At 47.6% G+C, this 20,968-nt stretch overlaps 1 protein-coding gene across 2 annotated transcripts in view; it reads right to left on the minus strand.

Moving 5' to 3' along the window:
- Nucleotides 1-3,378: 3,378 nt before the first annotated feature.
- Nucleotides 3,379-20,968, minus strand: part of KREMEN1 (kringle containing transmembrane protein 1) — a 72,614-nt gene continuing 55,024 nt past the window's right edge. Inside the window, exons 6-9 of one of the 2 annotated variants that reach the window (XM_019426559.2) lie at nucleotides 11,700-12,032; nucleotides 10,471-10,632; nucleotides 9,300-9,384; nucleotides 3,379-7,563 (exon numbers count right to left, since the gene is read on the minus strand). In XM_019426559.2, coding sequence (XP_019282104.1) covers nucleotides 7,395-7,563; nucleotides 9,300-9,384; nucleotides 10,471-10,632; nucleotides 11,700-12,032 — 749 coding nt within the window. In that variant the 3' untranslated portion in view covers nucleotides 3,379-7,394. The remainder of the gene's footprint in view (nucleotides 7,564-9,299; nucleotides 9,385-10,470; nucleotides 10,633-11,699; nucleotides 12,033-20,968) is intronic. The other variant, XM_019426560.2, reaches the window with a different exon arrangement.

Consider the following 20,968-nt stretch of genomic DNA (forward strand, 5'->3'; position numbering starts at 1 on the left):
TTCACACGATTTTTTAAAAATGTTTATTCAGCTTTTGAGAGGGAGAGAGAGAGAGTGAGTGAGTGAGCAGGGGCGAGGCAGAGAGGGGGACAGAGGATCTGAAGCAAATTCTGCACTGACAGCAGCAAGCCTGACGCGGGGCTCAAACTCATGAACCGTGAGATCATGACCTGAATGGAAGTTGGACGCTCAACCAACTGAGCCACCCAGGCGCCCCAAAACGTGTTCACACGATTAACGCGCAAAGTAGCAGGCCCCTACTAAGTTTTTAAAAGTTTGGTGGCCTCATTTGAATGGGGACAATGCTAAACATTCCTAAGAGTGAAATAAGTGATATCTGAAGCTCCTCAGTTGCAAAAGCCTTGGCTGTTTCAGTCCTTTCTGCTCGTCCCCTGAGGAGTTATTCTGCACGTTAATCTTGGATCCACTTTCCCCCTGAAATGCTTCCCTGTGGAGCCATTCTCTAGCCCAGTCATTGCTGCTAGGAGGCCGATTCCAGAGCTCAGTGAGCACCTTTGGGAGGGCCGCAGCCATCCTTGCCTCCGGGCTGTCCTGGAGACGGGCCTCCCTGGACACGGGCTGGTCCACGGCCAGCCCAGCCCAGTGAGGCCCGCCCTCAGTTACCAGGCATAGTCCCATTCAGACAACAGCTGGAGACCAGAAACGAAGAGTTCCAGCTACAAGCAAATATTGCTGCTTCTTGAGGTTGAAATATTCTATCCCCAAAGTGTCCCTTTCAGCCAAGAAAAAACAATCCCCCATGGGGACCCGACCCCGCCACCGGGGAACAAAAGCTTCCCAGTTCCCAGAGATGGTCTGAAGTTTCAGGCACACACAGCCCATGGGGAGAAGAGACAATCATGTGACTTCCAAGCTTGGAGACAAGGTCACTCTTGTCCAGCCCTTTTTGTCTCCACAGGAAGAAGAGCCTTTGATTGCCTGACAAAGGATGGGGCTGGTGCTGGCTCCCCATGGGCGGGTCTTACAATGTCCGCATCTCGAGGGTTTGGGAGAACAAGGGGACGAGGTCCAGGTTGGTGGCCCCCAAAGCCCACACAGATGGGTGTGGGGGGCTCTTCCCAGTCCTGTTTTAGGCAGGAGAGTTGCACACTCTGGCTGCATCCATTTTTCTGTGGCAGGCTGATTCAACAGCAAGGCCACCCCATTTGTTTTCCATCAGCCACCAAAACTATTTTCCTTCATGGAAGGAGAGAGCTTCCAGGAAAAGAGAGAGGATAAACACTCAGGTGAAGCTGGCCTTTAAGGAACCCTCATATTCCGAGGGCCACAGCGGGTGTGAGTGCTGGCTGCTGGCGACGCACGGGGAGGATAGCGGGCAAAGGGGCACTTGGTCTCCATACCAGAGAAGTATCTGGAATACCTGCTGTGCTGTGCCTTTTATCTGATACCCCTCTCTGTCCCAGGTGGTAGACTTTGCAGCTGAGTAACACATATGCTGCCAGCAGCAAAGGAGGCAGCCGTCTGCACCTGCGTGTGGACAATTCATTTCCCGAAGAGAAGGTGACTACCAACTGAACTTATCAGACAGATTAAGACAGTTGTCAAACTTCAGCGAGCACTGACATTATTTAGGAAGCTTCCCAGGGATTCTGACTCAGCAGGTGGGGCCCAGTAACCTGCATTTTGGACAAGTACATCAGGGATTCTGAGGCAAGTGATCCAGGCAGGTTTCGAGAGACACATCTGCTCATGTTCTTTTGTTGGACTGGCCGGTGCCTCCTTTTCTTGTAGCCAGGACCGGCTGGGGCGGGGACCTTACCTGGCAAAGCACCTCCTAAGATTTTGGAACTGAGGCTCATACAACCAGCAGTGTGTGCCTGTGCCTGAACCAGTCAGGTCAGAAACTTGGCTTTGGGGGTTGCCCCCTCTCCTGCCCCGCCAACCCCCCACCCTGGTCCTGCCCTCGACCCTGGGTCCTGCCCAGCCCCCTCCTCATCTGCCTGTGCTCTGAGACACTGTCCTCAGCAGCCTTCTGGAATGGCCTCAGACACACCCCAGGAGGTTGTCTGTGCCCACTTTTCCGTGGACTGTGCTCCCTGGACCTGACCCTCCGTGCGTCTCAGGCTGCCTCAGTGTCCCACAGGGCCCTCACTCGACTTAGTCCAGACAGAACTCAGCTTGTTTTCTCTCACACCTGGCGCCACGGTCAATCTTTACCTCAAAAACTGAACCCTCTCCCCTCCCCTCAGCCCCCAGTCAGAATCCTTGGGCATCATTTTTGTTCTTAATCTCCCACCTCCATTCTAGAGTAACAGCTACCACTTTCTGAAAACAAACTACAGGTAATAACTCATTCCGACTCTATGAGGTACATGCTGTGATTGTTCCCAGCTGACAGATGAGAAGGTAGGCACACAGAGCTGGGTCAGTGGCCCAAGGTCATGTGGTAAGTGGTGGGGTTGGGGTGTGAGCCTCAGGCCCTGGCCGATGGGTATGGCGTGCTGTCTCTCAGCCTGGAGCCTCCCCTCCATCCACAGCCCTCTGCATCTGTCGTCTGGACCTGTGTCTGTCCGAGCCTCCCGATTGGCCTCCTTGCCCTTGGCCTTACCCCACTACAACTGTTTTTCCTTATTCAAGTAGGAAATGGTTCTAAACTGGGAATCTGATGTCATCCCTCTGCCAAAACCCTTCAAAGGCTGCCTGTTTCACATTCCCTGGCCGCGGCGAATGAATGGTGGGAGCTGAGTCCCGGCAGGCTGGCTCCAGGTCTGGGCTCTCAACTCCTGCCCTGGCCCCTCTCTCAGCCTGTCTCCTCACCAGCGAAACAGGGACGACAGCACCCACCAAACGGCTGCTAGGGTGTGTGCAGCGCCGGACGGGAGCACACGGCTCCTACATAGAGCTCCTACCGGGACTGTTAAAAAGAAGGGGAGGGGGGAAGGACCGTTGCTCTGAAAGGCGAGATGAAATCCACACGGGATATCACTACATAAGCAGTTTACATACATTTCTCACTTAATCCTCATAACCTTTTGAGACATACATACGATGCCATTTTACAGAAGGAGAAGCTGAGGCCAAGGAGTGGACTGACAGAACCAAGGTCAATTCAAACCTGGGTCTTTCTGTGCGCAAAGCCCGTGGCTCTCCCCGTGGCCTGCCCCCGATTCCGAGGTGTGGTATGTTGATGTGGAATTCTAACTCCGTCAGGTCTGGCTGGCTGAAGATCCACTGTGGGTCAAAGCTATGATGACACCTGAGGAAATCTGGAACCACTAACAGGAGAAACTGAGCAAACGGTGAGGCCTGGCATTTGCGTGGACCTCGGAAAAGCACACAGTCTGCCAGCAGGGCCACCCGCCTCATTCCAAGGTGCTGGGGGCACCCCTGTAAAAACGACATGCTAGGGGGCCCATCGCTGTTTCTACAACAGTGAGAATATTTATTTTCTCCAGACAGTAAAAATAACATTTTTCTCTCTTTTGTAAAAGTTAAGTACCATTACATTCCATTTTCTTAAATAACAAAATCCTAAAAATATATATTAAATTGTATACAGTGCGTCACACTTCATCTTATATTTTAAAATACATGATGTTTCTATTTTATTCTCAAAGTTGCATATTAAGAGCATATTTACAAATAAAGCCTTGTCATCCAGAGTCAAGATCCCTGTGGGAAGGTGAGTCTGGATGTGGGCAGGTCTTGACGCTGCGTGAACCCCAAAATGGCAGCTCCCTGTGCGGGAAGGGAAAGGGTCCCCCACTGTGTGCTCCTGAAGACACATCCTTTCTGAAGCAGATTTACCTCAGACTTTCCTCCACTCCCCACTTCTGCCTTGTTGAGTATGTTTGACTTGGCAAGACAGAAGCCTGTGACATGGGCTCTGCTGGGGTCTGCAGGCAGCAGGTGAGGCCCCTCGTCACCCCTGAGCTGTCCAGTCTGAGGGGAGGCAGCTGCAGCTGGAAGGTTTAAGAAATACCCCGCGCCAGGGCAGCTAAGCTGAGAGACCTGGCCAGGAGGTAGAACAGTGAGGAAGGTAAACAAAGACACCAGAGGAAACAATCACGAAGTTAAAAGTTCCCAAGGTAGTAACAAAAGCAGACATCAAACACCAAACAGGAGATCCGAAACCCAAGAGGGTGGGGGTTGACTGGGCTGTGGGGTGGGGTGGGGAGCTGGCTGGGCTCTGGGAGACCTGGATGGCCTCATCAGACAAGGGAGACGGGATCTCGGAGGCCATCCACTGATAAGTGCTCGTGAAGATCAAGTGCCCAGGATGCACCGGGCTTGGCGATGGCCTACGAGCCCTGCTGGTGCGTCAAGACGGCCTCGTGGGATCCTGAGGGGGTCAGGCCAGCTCCTGCCCTGGGCTGACAATGGGGCGAGTGGGTAGGGTTGTATGGGTTTGGCCTGAGGGCCAGAACAGCTGTACTTGTTAGTGCTTTGATCTTTGTGGGTTTCTGGCCGATGGGAATCTTGAGCCAGAACCCACACTGAAGAAGTCACAGCAGCCTGGTTACCTTGCTCACGCCCAGAAAGAGGCCTCAACCCTGTCCTGACAAGGGGGATGTGGAGGAGACACCTGGGGTTCATGCCTACACCTCCTCTGTTCTGCAAGTAATTGGACACTTGGGGAAGAACATGGGGCGCCATGTGCCTTCCAGAGGGGCCAAGGACACTGTGAAAGGCGGCTAAGAGACCAGAGATCAGGTTCACAACTGGCTGCAGTGCATTTACCACGGAGGCCTCAAGATCAGCTACCGGCAGAGCTCCCTCCCTGGTCCCGCAGTAAAGGGGTGAGGAGGGCACACAGGCCCAGAGGCCCTGTTACAGCCTCTTCCTCCTTCCCTCTATCACCTCAGGGCACAGGGTCTGGGCAGGATGCTTTCAAAGCGGCAGCCGTGGTGGTCCCCAAAGCCCCTCCCCTTCCTCTTGCATAATCTGCATGTGATCCTTTCTCAGGGGCATGCTTTTCAACCCCTCCCATCTCCACTTTCTCTCCAAAGTACAGATCTTTCCAGATCAAGTATAGGCCTCCTACCGTGCTCCTGGAAGCATCCCTCACTTCCTCTGGGACAATTTATTTCTCAGGTATTTACTTAGCCACAGGGGACCCTCTGTGGGGTGTTGCTGACAGGTTCCAACCAGGGCCAGGGCTGAGGCTGAGGTGTTTATGGAGGTTCGGCCTGGGACAATTTATGGCCTCTCCCCCAGCGCTGTCCTGAGGCTGGTTTGGGTTTCCTGGGGCTGCTCCCTGGACAGTAAGTTGATCCTGCTGGCAATGGGCTGTGCCAGGACCAGCAGGAAGGAGGTCACTGGGGCGTCACCAGCACTTCCTGGGACTCCGAATGGGCTGCTCCAGCTGCAGACTCAGACAACACACTGGCTGTGTAAGGTGGGCAGGGTGGGTGGCAGGGCCCACGGGATGCCCCAAAGGCCAACGGCCACAGGAAGCCCTAGGCAGCTGAACAACTGCCGTTTGGCCAGGCAACCCCCTCCAGGGGCTAAATTCCACATTCCCTTTGTGCTATCAGTGGATCTATTCAGGGCACAGGGCCCTTTGTGACTGCATACACCTGACACTTGGTTCAGAGGAGATTCCGCGACAGCCGGGAATAGCTTAGAGGGGAGACTGCACATGTCAGTGTATTTCCAGTTGTGTGGGACAGGCCTCTCCCTGCAGACCCAGAGGCCTGTGGACAGCTGCTCCCGGGTAATTATCCTTTCCAGATCAAAGTGTGAAGACAGCATCGAGCAGCTCCGTGCCTGCCACAGGCCTGACCCGGTACCTGGGGCAGCGCCCCTGCCCTCCTGTGGACACACTGCGCCATTCCCCCCTTCTCGTGCCCCTATGCTGGCCGGGTCCCAACATCTCCCCTGGTTGCCGGGTGTCATGTCGCCCTGCAGACACCTCCCAGCTGGCCCCACACGGTCCTCGGCCTTTCTGGGAGCAGCCAGGTACACAGATGGGTTGCCAGCATGGCGGAACCCCAGGAAAGGCCACAGCAGGCAGTAGCTTAGGGATTTGAGAGAGGTGGGCAAAGTGCTCCGAAGAGAGAACTGTGAGGCCAGAGGCCCAGGTGCCGCTGGGACAGTCACGCTCTGACAATCGCCCAGGCCTGGCCCTCAGAGGCATGGGCTGCTCTTCTCAGCTGCTGCTGACAAAGCCTACTTTTGGACGGATGCGGGGGACTTCTAAGCTGGAGAAGGCTCTTGCTCTCAACCGGCAGCCACTGCAGCTGCACCCGTCAATCTTAGGAGGCCTACCTTCGGAGGGTCTCCGGCCCCCAAAGCCTCCCTCTCTCAGCCCTCATGCCACTCCCAGCAACTCCCTTCCCCATCTGAAGGTCTGGGTAGTGCGAGGCCAGGGGCAAGAGCCCTCTCCCTGCCCACTGAGCTTTTCCAGAACTGCCCTCTGTCCCCATAAGAAGGGACAGAGAGGGCCTCAGAGAGCGCAGGCTGCCTGCTGTTTTTTCATCTTCTTTTAAGACGAGGGACGCTCAAAGGAGGGACTGCTGGCGCCTGGGTCGCACTTAATGCTGTCTAAAGGCTAAGCCCCATACTGAACTGAGAGAATCGCAGAGAGACGGGGCCTGGCTCAAGTTCCACAGGACTGTGAGCTGCTCAGGGGCAAGGTCAGGTCATCTAATACAATGAGGAGTCACTGAGCACCTATAAAAGCTTTCCGTAGAGCCGACATGGATGTTTTATACAACCGTCTGCAGGCTTGCTCTGCTGATCACCAGGCCAAGGAAAGAAGCTGTAGAGAGAAGCCCGTGTGTGGCAGGTGGCACGTTTGACGTGATTTGGGGTCAATTCCCAGGCTCTCCCAGGTTGGAGGAGGCCCATCCTCATTCAGCACCCAACGAGCTAGGCCCCAGAGTCAGCACAGAGCACAGGCCCTCTTTATGCTTTGGGGTGCTAATGCCCAGGAGTACAGGACCAAGCCAGTCCCCAAGAGAACCTCAGAATTCTCCGTCTTAAACCATAAAGACCAGGAGAAAGCGATTTGTGAGGACAAAACAGAGAAGAAGCAAGCAAGACTCAGCATACACTACACCTACCCACCACCCTACCGTTGTCTAGAAGGTACCTGAGCCCAGTGCTAGACACAACCATCTCTGCCATCACAGCCCCTCTGTCCTGACACCTCCATTCCTAGATGAGAGAGACAGAGGTACAGGGAAGGCCCAGACCCCGGGACCTTGAGTCTCTCTCCTAAGTGCAGTGATGAAGCAGGGCGAGTCCAGGCTACGCCTGCCCCCGCAGCAAGGTGTCCCTTCCCGGTTCGGTTCGTAGGATGGCGCTCCTGCCGAGGCTGACAGAGAGGCCAAGGGAGAGGCAGGGAGAGTCGCTCAGAGGAAACCACGGGTCCCCAGTGGCCTTGATCTCAGAGGGACCTCGTGTCCTGGGCATGGCGAAGGGAGCTTTTAGTCACTCACAAGAGGATTACGGTCATCTTGTTGACTCTGACCCTTAAGCTTCTTCTTAAAGATGGAAATCGAAGTAGAAGGCTCATAAAAAATGGTCCAGATTTCCCCCGACGTCCCTGGCTGACGACAATCCCTAAGGTCCCTTGAAGCAGGAACACGATGGGATCTGTCAAACAAAAACAACTTAATATTTCAAGAAGAACACGACAAAGCACCCAAAACAACTTACTGTCTCCTGAGATACCTGTACTTTTGAAATGGGACAATGAGTGAGGTGAGGCCTCAGGAAAGACCTAACAGATGCCTGTTGGAGGTCTGAAGGCCTATTGTGTGAATGAAATGTGTCCCGTGGGATGGAAATGCAGCAGCACAGATTCCAGCTCATATAACAAAGAACTTTCTAACTGGAAGAGCTATTCAAATCTGGAAGGGGCTGGCCTGAGACATTATGAGTTTTCAAATTCTTTCTTTCTTTCTTTCTTTCTTTCTTTCTTTCTTTCTTTCTTTCTTTCTTTCTTTCTTTCTTTCTTTCTGTCTTTCTCTCTTTCCTTTCTTTCCTTTCCTTCTCTCTCTCTTTTTCTTTTTCTTTTTTAAATAGAACATTTCTTCAATGATATTTATCTGGAAGCCCACCTAGTTAAAACAAGAGAAAGCCAAAATCTCTGAAGCAGGTCCTGCCTTATTGCCAACACGTGCCCTTGTCCCCATGTCAGCCCCCAGGGCTGCCTGCTAGGGAAGCTGCAGAGGGACCCCAGTGTCACAAGGGAGTCAGACATGTGCTTTAGGGCCTGGGTGTGTGGCAGAGTGCTGGGCCCTACAGAAAGCCTCCTGCTCTCTTGCTGCACCTGAGAGGCTTTCCCAGACCATGTGAATTGCGACTTACAAAAAAGATATGTATAGATATAGATATAGAGATAGATATAGATATAGACATGTATATATATGCATATATATAATATTATATATAAATTATATACAAATTATATTATATCTCTTATTATATATGAGAATGAACTCAGTAAACATTAAAAAAGACATTGTTTCCACTGAAAAATGTGAGGTACAGAGTACAGAGGCCTACAAGGGCAGCCTTCACAAAGCAATGGAGGAGCCAGCATATCAAAACTTCTGTGGTGGAGGGCAAGTGAGAAGGTCAGGACAAGGGTGGCTTTTATAAGACACCAATGGTCAGGAAAGGCCTTGAAATAGAGCCTGTATATCAGTTATAGCTCAATAAAACCGGTGGGGGAAAAAAGGAGCAAGCCTGGCCCGGGAGCTATAGGAAAGACAGAGTCTAGCAAAAGTCAGAGCTCTTCTCTGTAAGTACACAAACATCAGTAGCATGAATAATTGCCTCCTTTCCTGGAAGTCGGAACTGTTAAACCCAAGTAGCAAAGTAAGGGAAGGAAATATTTTTTTCCTTATTGGTCAGAACGGAAGGATCTCTTAAGTAATTGTTTTTAAATAATTATGAAGCAATACATAATAAAATATTAGGATTCTCCTCCTAAGGATGTTTCCTAATTTCTAGAAGGCATTAGGAAATATGAGTGAGAGTGTTTTAGAAATCTTTGCTCTTATGTGAAGATTTTTTTAAGGGGCCAGCACAAGCCAAAAATTGGAAATTGTTGCTTTTTATGCCCAGACTGTTTCAATCCTCCTTGAAATCATATCCCTTGAATCAGGAGCAAACACGATCCCTCAAACCTCAGTGAGATTTGTCCAGTTGTACATTTCACTTTACAGAGAATGAGGAATGTGTACTGAGTTATGTTGCCTTAGGACTAAGGGCTTTGGAATCATGTTCTGATATTACAATTGCTCCCAGACAAATGAAGCGCAGCATAAAAGGAGTTCAGAGCCTTCCCTTCCCGGAATCAGGCAACTTTCTATCATACTCACTTGAATGTGACATGCAGAAGTATCTTTGCTACAATGGCCGTGACTGTAAGGATGAGAAGGGTTGCCAGGCCATATACTGTCCATCCTGCAAATATAAAAGACAGGGCTTATTGGACCCGTTTGAGCTCAGTTTTCAGAAGGAGGTCTGTTGGAAGCCACAAATGAACACTGGTAGCTCAGAAATGCACGTGTGGCTGAGGAGCCCTCTGTAGGTGGGGGCAGCCACCAAACACAGCGGAGAGCTGGGCTGGCAAGGAGCCCCGGGCCTTCTGAGCACCTCGCCTTGCTCTCGAGCTCCCTCTTGGAGAGAAGCAGGCAGTGTGGGCCAGAGTGCATTCAACTTGGGAGTTGAAAGGAGTGATATACACTGTGTCTTTACCACTGGAATCACTGTGCAAACACAGATGAGTTACATAAACTCTTTGGGCATCAGTTTCCTTATCTGAGGAATGAGATGTGTGACCCGTGAAATCCTACCGGGATATAAAAACAAACAACGCAGAGCAAGCACTGGATGGACTCTCCTCCCTGACCTTCTAAGGGGGTCTGCAGGGGAAAACACCTAGGCTGGATAACTACTAACGGTAGGTACTTGGCACGTCTTCCAGCTCATAAAGGCTCCACCTTCCCTGGCAGAAGAGAATACAGAGTATGCCCCAACCAAGTTAGCCACTGTCTCTCTCCTGCATAACTTTTCTTCACAGCTCTTGTCACTATCTGACCTGTTATTTTGCTTCTTGTCTCTCTCTTCGCACTTACAGGCCATAGGAGGGCAGGGATGTTGACTGCCTACAACAGCGCCTGGCACCACTGAAGCGCTTACATATCTTTTGAATGAATGAATGAATGAATGAATGGAGCTCTTGTAAATGCCAGTGAATTTAGCGAGCAACAACTTGGAGCTCCAGAAGGATATTCTCCAAGTGAGAAAGTGATGGATTAGCTGATTAATCACAATGTACGAAGACACTCATGCTGGATCTTTGGAGGGGAGCACTTTCTCCTAAGGACCAAGGAATCAAGCTAATGAGAGAATGTCCCTCAAAGGCCAGGACCGTCACAGAGCCAGTACCCACAACCCGCCTCAGAAGAGTGCTCTTTCTCTAACTGCCAAAAGCACTGCCCTCAAGCCCCGTGGCTTCCATCCCCTTTGGTGGTATCTGGGAACTGCTACCTGGGACAGTCTGGGGTGGGTGGCTAGGGCTGGTGGTGATGACATAGAGGACTTTGGAGGACCGGGCTGCACTGACGCTGAGGTTGGCTTGCTCCGTGATCACCTCAGCCAGTGTCTGGTTGGCAGTGGGCCTCTCCTGTGGCAGCTCTTCCTTGACGGCTGGAAGATCAAAGGAATTAAGTGAGAAGAATGCTGATACAGACAACGGAGAACTTCGGAGGAGAAAATACTGGCTATGAGAAGGCGGGTTTTTTTCTAGTTCACCTCTGCGCGTAATTCTCTCCACTGACCCCACTAGCCCCAAAGCAGAACCTGTCAGGCTCTGGCCCAGAAAGTCACAGAAGGAAGGAGCTGTCAACTCCTACTATTTGACTGGTCTCTCTGAGGACACCTGAGCATACTTTCTTGTTTTCCTTGCACCTCTGCAGCGATGGCACCCTCTTCCTAACTATTCACCCAAATCCTACCTGTTCTCAAGACTGTCCCACCTGAGGAGATGCCTCCTCCCTCTGAGTTCCTGTAGCACACACTGATTGATCTGTTCCTGACGCCCTCGGCATCCAGGACAACGACCAGGTCGCAGACACCCTTGTGTTTCTTGCGTGCTGGCAAAGAGATGTGCCTGGCATATGCGTGTACACATCAGAGTCAGAGAATGGGGCTCCACCTTAGGAAGGCTTTTTTAAAAGTTATATTGGGCTTTTCCTGTTGTTCATTTTCTTTTTAAAGCTACGTTTATTTATTTATTTTTTTAGTAATCTCTACACTCAACAAAGGGCTCCAACTCATGACTCTGAGATCAAGAGTTGCATGTACTTCTGACGGAGCCAGGCAGGTGTCCCTTAGGAGGGTTTAAAGAAAGATGGGAAACTAGTCTTTTGGGATTGGTTAGGATATTGAAAGGCAGGAGGATGGACCAAATGACCTTTTTAAAGCCTTCTAATTCTATCAGTCTCAGCTCTTTCTTTCAGTTCTTCTTTCAACCCTGACATGAAAATTGTCATCCGAACAACTAAAGTAGCAAAATTGACAGGTGTTGCCTCTTTCCTGTATCATGAAGTGTACACAAATTTTGAAATAGGAGGTGGGAAAACCTGCAAATTGAGCCTGTAGCTCCTGACTCACAGCCCCAGCAAGACCTGACCGGGGCCCTCAGGTCACCACAGTGTGCAAGCGGAGCGTGAGGCACAGCCTGGAGGGCCCCGAAGAAGGCCGGGAAGGGTTACCTTGGTATAAGACAGCAAATCCCTGGGCTTGATTGATGCGATCAGAGAAGAAATACAAAATGATAAAATCCAGAGAGACGTTAAAGGACAGAGGTGGGCGGTTCCTCCCATTGAAACGGACCAGGACACGGTGGGTGTAGCCGTCCAGCAGCTCCACCATGTCTGCGGAATCCCTGATGTCGAACAAGGTGAAGTTGAAGTGGATGTGAGAGGCTCCCGGAACCCGGATGGTCCAGTAGCAGACCCTCCCCGTGGCGTAGGTATCGGGAAAGTCAGGGGAATAGACCACTGCGGTCATGGCCGAGTAGTTCCCGCCGCAGGCACCAACGAGAGCTGTGGAAGACACAAGGACACTGGCCCTCAGCCTGGGGCTCAGCCACAGTTACAAACAAAACTCTTCCTAACTAATGTGATCCAGTTTGGGACATTGTTTTTTGTCTACAAGACCAGACTGTCTTAGGTTTCAGGATCAAATCACAGAATGAATCGCTTAAACCCTGAACAAATGACTTTAGAGGGTTTTGGTTGTTCTTTTTTTTTTGCCCAGGAGACTTTAGAATTAGCACACAGCACAGTGAGCACAGAGGCTCGGCCTACGTGGGGGCAGGACTGGAGTCAGAGAGTCTAGGTTCGGGACCAGCTGGGCGATGTGATCCCGGGGGCTGCACTTCACTTCTAGAACTCTGCCTCTCTCGTTTGGAGGATGGAGAGACCACCACCTGTTCCTGTATCACACGGATGCGTGAGGACAGATGAGACGAAGCACATGAATATGCTGGGGCCTCTTTGGCAGGGCAGGCACTTGATGAACTAAAGTCGTAAAAAGAGAAGGGCTTTACAGCTGCTCGGGCACCCCTGATACCTTAGGGGTGCGATGCTCACGTGAGGGTCCACACATTTATCAAGCAGGAGAAAACCGGCCCAAGATGTGACTTTCTGCACAGGGGAAATACTCGGTTCTGATTACTCTGTACTAAGCACATTTGGTTTCTCTGGACTCCCCTTTGGGGTTGGCGAATTCTCGGAAGGGGATACAACCACTTCACTGTATCTGAATGAGTGAAGTGTAAATGAGATCCTGGAAATGAAAGTCCCTGAGATGGAGTGTATGACTGGGATTTAAAAAGCAGGCTTAGGGGGAGTCCCACTTCCCTTCAGTATGTAGAAAGCAGTAAGAGAATGCTGCTCCTATCCGGACAACGAGAAAAAGCTCAAAACTCTTCCTTATACCATCAGAAAGCTGAAGTGTCAAGACCACCAAGAGAAGTGACCTCTAAAAAGTAAGAAGTCCTTCTGAGGAGAGTCAGGGCACACAAAGTGTTTCATTTTTTTTTTTTTTTTTAATGTTTATTTGTGTGTGAGAGAGACAGACAGACAGACACAGTGTGAGCGGGGGAGGGGCAGAGAGAGAGGAAGACACAGAATCCAAAGCAGGCTCCAGGCTCTGAGCTGCCAGCACACAGCCCAACGTGGGGCTCGAACTCACAGACTGTGAGATCGTGACCTGAGCCGAAGTCAGATGCTTAACCGACTGAGCCACCCAGGTGCCCAAAGTATTTCATTTTTAACAGGGCATGAGAGGAAGAGGTGACCACCAAAAAAAAAAAAAAAAAAAAAGCAAGTAAGATGAAAGGAGCTAAAATGTTGAGCGTGGGCTAGCCTCTCAGTCTAGAATGAGCAGGGGCCCCAGACACGGTGGGAATCTGCACTCACTTGCAAGCAGTTCTGAGCAGACCCTCACCCAGTGCCCACAAGAATGACTGGGGTAGGGAAGGAGGCCAGAGTGCCCCTTGGTGGCACTTGTACAGGAATGATCACTGCTGTTGGTGGACAGGTGTGAAACATTGCCAGCTTCCTAGACCCTCCTCTCAAAAGAGGCAAAAGCCTCAAGCTGCTGCAAACCCTCTTGCTCCCAGGGCCACTGGAGGGACAGAAGCAAAACCTGTTTGCCTCAGTGGAGGGAACAGGAAACTCCCTCCTTTCTGCCAGAGTAACCAGGCAAAGACCCACTGCTTCTGAGGGAAAAGCAGAGGCAAAGGCATCAGCCCCCGGCTGCCTTGAGCCCCCAGATCCTGCACCAATGCAAAGCAGAGGTCTGCTGCCCCTGAGAGATGGGATTCAAACAAGGCAGTGTTTGACTGCTGGCAAGAGAGGGGGTGTGTGGGAATGCTGAAAAGGCCCCACCTCTGAGGCCCAGTAATGTCCTGTCTAAGACTATGTATGAAGTAGGAGGGCAGGAACCCCCTCAGCTCACCACTAGCATAGCACCAAGTAATAAGCAACAGCAGTCTGCCATTGAGGGAGGGGAAAGAGGGTAAAGAAAGATCCCTTCTGTGGCAAAGGTATGTAGAAGCTACTCAAATCTGAGGAAGGAACAGAAACACTGAAAAAAACCCCAAAAACCCAAAACCCACTGGTATCCCAGGCTCCACACTAAGCCACAAGACAACAGCAGCCTATCGCTGGAAGAATTTGAAGACTGATGCACACTCAGGGTAAAGACAGAAACAATAATACCCAAACCCAGCTCAACTACTGATATAATGGCTCAATCCCCACACTAAACAGGCCTTCCCATTTCTGTATACTATATACAGAATTCTATGTAGTATATATTCTATATACTATACAGTCAGTCTATATACTATATACTATTCTATATACTCAGTCTCTACTGTTCTTCTACACATAATGTATGGCATTCAATAAAATATGACAACACACATATAAAACAAGCAAGCAAGGAAGGAAAGAAGTGGAAAAAAAAAGACTCATGGTCAAGCGATAAAACAATCTACAGGATCAGAGTCAATAATGATGCAGATGTTATGAACTATCAGCCAGGGGCCACATGATTAATACAAAAAAGATCTAGTGGAAAATATGGGCAACATCCCTGGCCAGATTGGAAATTCCAGTAAAGATATGGTAACTAAAAAAAGAGTCACATATAAATGTTATAAATGAAACAATATCAGAGATGAAGAATTCCTTTGATGGACTTATAAACAGACTACACACAGCTAAGGAAAGAATCAATAAATTTGAAGATAGGTCAATAGAAATTATCTGAAATGAAAAACAGAGGAAAAAAAAGAAGTGAGGAAAAAAACTGAAAATAGAATGGAGCCTCCAGTAGCTGTGGAACAATATCAAATGATCTAACAACTGGAGTTCTAGAAAGAGAAGAAAAAGAGAAGGGGGCAGAAGAAATATTTGAAGAGATAATGGCTAAGAATGCTCCAAAGTCAATGATAGGTGATCTAGGAATCTAGGCAAATAACAAGCAAACTAATTTAAAAACAAAAACCAAAAACAAACAAAACAAACAAAAAACACATCTAGATACATCATAGTCAAATGCTGAAAACCAAAAACAAACATAAATTCCAGAAAGCAGGCAGAGAAGGGAAAAGATTACGTACTGGGAACAAAGAGCCAACATCACTAGAAACTGTGCAAGTCACAAGGCAAGGGAGCATTTTTGAGATACATAAAGAAAAAAAAAAACAACCTCAGCATAGAATTCAATATCCAGCAAAAACATTTTTCTAAAATGAAGGTGAAATAAGGTTTTCTCAAACAAAAGTTGAGAGAAGCCACTGACAGCAGACCTGCATTAGAGAAAATGCTAAAGGAACTTCTTTTGGCCAAAAGAATATACCAGATGGCAAATAAGAACAGGAAAAGATGTTCACCATTGTTGGTAATTACAGAAATGCAAATTAAAACCATAATGAGTTGAGGCGCCTGGGTGGCTCAGTCGGTTAAACGTATGACTTCGGCTCAGGTCATGATATCACGGTTTGTGAGTTCAAGTCCCACATCAGGCTCTGTGCTGACAGCTCAGAACCTGGAGCCTTCTTTGAATTCTGTGTCTCCCTCTCTCTCTCTGCCCCTCCTCTGCTTGTGCTGTCTCTCTCTCTCAAAAATAAACAAACATTAAAAAAATTTTTTTTTTAAAAACATGAGTTACCACTGTATACCTGCTAGAATGGCTAACTCTAAAAACCAAACCAAAACAAAACAAAACAAAACAAAACAAAAGACTATACAAAGGGCAGGAGAGGATGAGGAGCAACTAAGAAGTCTCACGTATTGTTTGCCAGAATGGCCAGTTTGGAAAACAGTTGGTAGTGTCTTATAATGCCAAATACGCACTTAGCATATGACCCAGAAATCCTACTTCTGGGTATTTACCCGAGAGAAATGAAAGCGCATGCTCACACAAACACCTGTACATTTAGGTGAAGAGCAGCTTCACAGCATCTTTATCATAGACAGACCAATGTTTATCAATGGGTAAATGGATGAACAAATTGTGATAGATTTGTATAAAGGCATGCTTCTTAGCAATAAAAAGGAGCTACAGAAACAATCATGGGTGAATCTCAAAAGCAGTACACTAAGAAGACAGACATAAATGGTTACATACTATATGATTCCATTTATATGACATTCTTCAAAAGACAGAACTATGCAGATGGAATACAGATCTGTGGTCGCTAAGGGCTGGGGGTGGAAAAAAGACCGAGCACAAAAGGGACAAGAGATCTTTTTGAGGTGATGAAAATGTTCTATATCTTGACTGTGTATTTGTTTGTCAAATCTTATCAAACTGTACAACTAGAAGGGCGATTTTTACTGTATATAAATTACACCTCATAAACCCAAAATTTTTAAAAAGGGAAGCTGTAGAAAAAGATTTCCTGTAATCATCATGACTTTCCCACATCCTGTGAATTTGCACAAGAAACTAGATACCTCAGTTTCCTTATCCATACCAATGAAAATAATAATAGTTTCTCCCTCGTGGGTTTTATAAGAATTAAAAGGAGTTGATCTATGTAAAGTGTTTAGTACAGGACCTGGCACATAGTGTAAGCTCAGCATTAGCTATACTACTATTATTATTTGTAAAGAATAAAGTGTTCAGTTTAAACTGATATTTCAACACCAAAAGGCAGACCTTAAACTTAGTGCTTTTGATTTCCAGATGTGTGCCATGCAAACAGCAGACTCAGTTCAGCAATTTTGAGAGCAGACACATGACATCTATGATAGATTACTAAAATTCAGTGATAATTCAACAGGAAACTTGAAACTCAGGAATATAGTCAAATCTTATTTTTGAAGGGGAGATTGGCCTGACACATACAACCTGAGCAGGTGGAGGCCCTGGAATAGCCCTGGGCAAAACCTCCAGTGGCAGAATGCCAGTGTCTTCCTACCTTCTTTGATTTAGCATCTCCAGCCAGCCTCGGTATTAGCTAAGTCAGTTTCTTCAGGAATAGACTTCAGGCATTAGCTGGGAACAGCCAGCCTCCCCCAGATGCAGCCGAGTGGTCCGCTTCTAGACGCGAACGATGCTGGACATGTCGAAGGAAATAAACCCTAACCACATGGGTCCTAGCCATGAATCAGATTCCACTGGACCCAGAAAAGGAAAAGAGTATTACCGTATTCCATCAGTTCTAGGGGGAACATTTTAATCTTTAAAAGTGGAAGGTATCTGTAAATCAAGGCATGTCACTGTTTAATTGGAAGAATTTTTTTCCCCTCAGTGATATGTAAAATGATGTTGCATCTCACAACTGATAGTGTCTTGGAGTCTATGAAATAATATTACTAATGCAATCTTAGTGGTCAGATTTTACTGGACCTTAGGCCCTCAATATTTTTCACCATTAATCTCTTCTCTTTCCACTGAAACAGAAGTTCTATGAGGGAGGGAAGTATCTCCATCTGTGGGACCTTGGGCAAGCTACTGAACTTTTATGACCCTCAATTTTCTCCTCAGGCAGATAAGGATAATAGTATCTGCTTCAACAGTATTGTAATTAAGGGAGGGAATGCATGAAAAGCAAATACAGTGAAGTGCCCTATAAAGCTATATGTGCTCAACTAATGTTACAGAGTAGGAGCCAATCCACGACTCCCCTGTCTTTTCAGTGTCTAGAAGCTGAGAGGTACCCAAGAGGCCAGGCTGGGCAGCCTCTGTAGCCTACTCTTGACTCCTGCCTCTCTGACCTTTTTCTCTTTCGTTTTCTTTCTTTCTTTCTTTCTTTCTTTCTTTCTTTCTTTCTTTCTTTCTTTCTTTCTTTCCTTTCTTTTTCTTTTTATCTTTCTTTCTTTCTTTCTTTCTTTCTTTCTTTCTTTCTTTCTTTCCCTTCCTTCCTTCCTTTCCTTTCTTTCTTTTTCTTTCTTTCTTTCTTTCTTTCTTTCTTTCTTTCTTTCTTTCTTTGTAATGTTTTAAATATTGTTTCATGTTTTAATGTTTTTAATTTATTTATTTTGAGAGAGAGAGAGAGGCCCGAGATGGGGAGAGGCAGAGAGAGAGAGACAGAGATAGAGAGAGAGAGAGGGAATCCCAAACAGGCTCTGCACTGTCACTGTAGAGCCCTCCACGGAGCTCAATCTCATGAACCTTGAGATCATGATCTGAGCTGAAATCAAGAGTCGAGAGCTTAACCAACTGAGCCATCCAGGCACTCCAGCCTCTCTGATCTTTTATTTGGTTCTGATAATTCAATAAAATTGAGTCCTAGGGGCAGCAGGAGCTCTGAATCTTCTGTTAGTGCTGCATTTACACACAGTATCCAGCCTACTTCAGCAACCTCCTGAAGCTCAGGAGAGTTTGCTGGAAAATCAGTCAGACAGCCAGCCTACGGCAAATTACTTGATGTGGCAATGATGACAGAGCAGACAGCAGCCTCCATAGTCCCTCTCCTGAAGTGCAAACGCAGCCAAAGAGCCACTAGAGCTGAGGAGCCCAGAGCGGAGAACAAGAGGTACCCACTGACATTCTGACTGGGACCTGGGTTCCGGCCACACTGGTAGCAGAGCCTGATACGCTGGGAAACCATCACCTGGTCCCTTTCTCCAATCTTTAAAAAAAAATTTATTTTAATGTTCATTTATTTTTGACAGAGAGAGAGAGAGAGACAGAGAGAGAGCGAGCATGAGCGGGGGAGGGGCAGAGAGAGAGGGAGACACAGAATCCGAAGCAGGCTCCAGGCTCCGAGCTGTCAGCACAGAGCCCAATGCGGGGCTCGAACTCACAGACTGTGAGATCATGACCTGTGCCAAAGTTGGATTCTCAACTGACTGAGCCACCCAGGCGCCCCTCCGATCTTTTTAAAAAGACATTTTTGTCCTCCCAAATTATGGGACAGTCTGTAGTCACCATCTCCAAAATGCTCAGCTTTATCCAATGCATCATAAAGACTTCTATGAGGTAATACTTGAGCTATTTAGACCACTTTCCCCTCTAGCAAGGAAACTTCAGAGATTATTTCTACAGGGCTGCATTTTGTACCTTTCTTTGCAGAGCTGAGGAGTGGGAGTTATTGGAGCTGGCTATGGTCAGGGGTCCCTGCCGGTCAACACGCATCAGGGCCTCTGGAGACTGGAGCAGGCAGCTTCTCAGAAGGCCAACCCTGTCAGTCCCTGAAGCAATGGAAGCCAGAGAGGGCAGCTTCTGGACGGCGGCAGAAGGGGCCGGTTTGATAATAATCAGAGCCACCAGGCACACTCTATTCACATGCTTTTAAAGCATTAAACTGGATCTGCTATCATGACCTATTTTATTGTTGTTAATAAAAGGGATTCTAGTTGCTGCAAATAGAGAAAGAAAAATTGTGGCAAACCTGGGTTTGAGTTCGGAATTTGGCTCTTATTCACTTGGACAAATTATTTTATCTTTTGAGCCACAGTTTCCTTATCGGCAGGGCTGTTGTGAGGGTTAAATAACATAAACAAAAGAACCTGGAATCAAGGCTGGCACACAGCGAGTGCTCAAGAGACAGCCATTATTTTCATTATAATTAATTCATCTCACTGCACCTTTGTGTGAGACCCAGCTCTATCTCCCAGATATATTTCCAGTACCAAAGATGATACTTGGTACCTGACTGACTTTAAGCCACATTATTTCCATTTGACACCTCCAGTACAGGCACTGTACTAAAGAAAACGTAATTCTATTTGTCACACAGCAGACACCCAAACAAAATGTGCGAAATGAAATATTACCATGTAAAAACATTCTGTTTTTTAATTTATATATAATCCACCATTTTAACAATTTTATTTTATTTTATTTAAAAAAAAATTTTTTTTTTAAGTTTATTTTTGACAGAGACAGAGTACAAGCATGAGCAGGGGAGGAGCAGAGAGAGGGAGACACAGAATCCCAAGCAGGCTCCAGGCCCCGAGCTGTCAGCACAGAGCCTGACACGGGGCTCGAACTCACTAACTGTGAGATCATGACCTGGGCTTAAGTCGGACGCTTAACTGACTGAGCCACCCAGGCACCCCAAACAATTTTAAAGTGTACAATTCAGTGGTATAATATTCACAGTATTGTACAGCCACTGATATTATCTAATTCCAGAACATTTTCATCACCCCAACAAGAAAACCTATATTCACTAAGTGGTCACTTCCCATCCCTCCCCTCTCCTCCCTCGGTGACCACTAATCTGTCTTCTGTCTGTATGGATTTGCCTATAAGTGGAATCATAAAATATGTGGCCCAACATGTGTGGTTTCTTTCACTTAGCACAATGTTTTCAAGGTTCATCCACAGTATAGCACGTATCAGTAATTCACTCCTTTTTGTGGCTGAATAATATTCCATTATGTGGATATAGCATACTTTGTTGAGCCACTCTTGTGCTGATGGACATTTGGGTTGGTGCCACTTTGGGGCTATTGTGAACACTGTTGCCATGAACACTCAGGGAGTAGTTTTTGTGTGAACATATGTTTTCAACTCCCTTGGGTATATATGTAGGAGTGGAATTGCTGGGTCATAAGGTAATTCTGCTTCACGTTTGAGGAACTGCCAGACTGTTTTCCACAGCAGCTGCACCATTTAACATTTCCACCAGCAAGGAATGTGTGTTCCAATTTCTCCATATGCTCACCACCATCTATTCTCCAGTAAAAAAAAATTAACACCATATTCTGTTTAAAATAGAAAAACAGGTAGCAAACCCACATACCCTGCTTTCTTTCTGTTTACTGTGTAATCCTACGGCTTGCTGGTGGTATAAGTCCTGGCAAGATATTTACTCTTTCCATGTCCTAGAACTCTCTTCTGTAAAAAGAAAGTGATGGTAATAATGCCTGTCTTAGACGGCTGCCAGAAGGACCTAATTTATGTAAATTTATAATTTATGTAAAGCCTTAACACCCACTCTACGTATTCAGTGTTTATTTCCTTTCTTTTGTCACTTAAGAGTAGACCAGGCAATTTGTAAGCT

Source organism: Panthera pardus, unplaced genomic scaffold (assembly GCF_024362965.1).
Source record: "Panthera pardus isolate Hobbes unplaced genomic scaffold, ASM2436296v1 HiC_scaffold_15, whole genome shotgun sequence".
Lineage (NCBI taxonomy): Eukaryota > Metazoa > Chordata > Mammalia > Carnivora > Felidae > Panthera > Panthera pardus.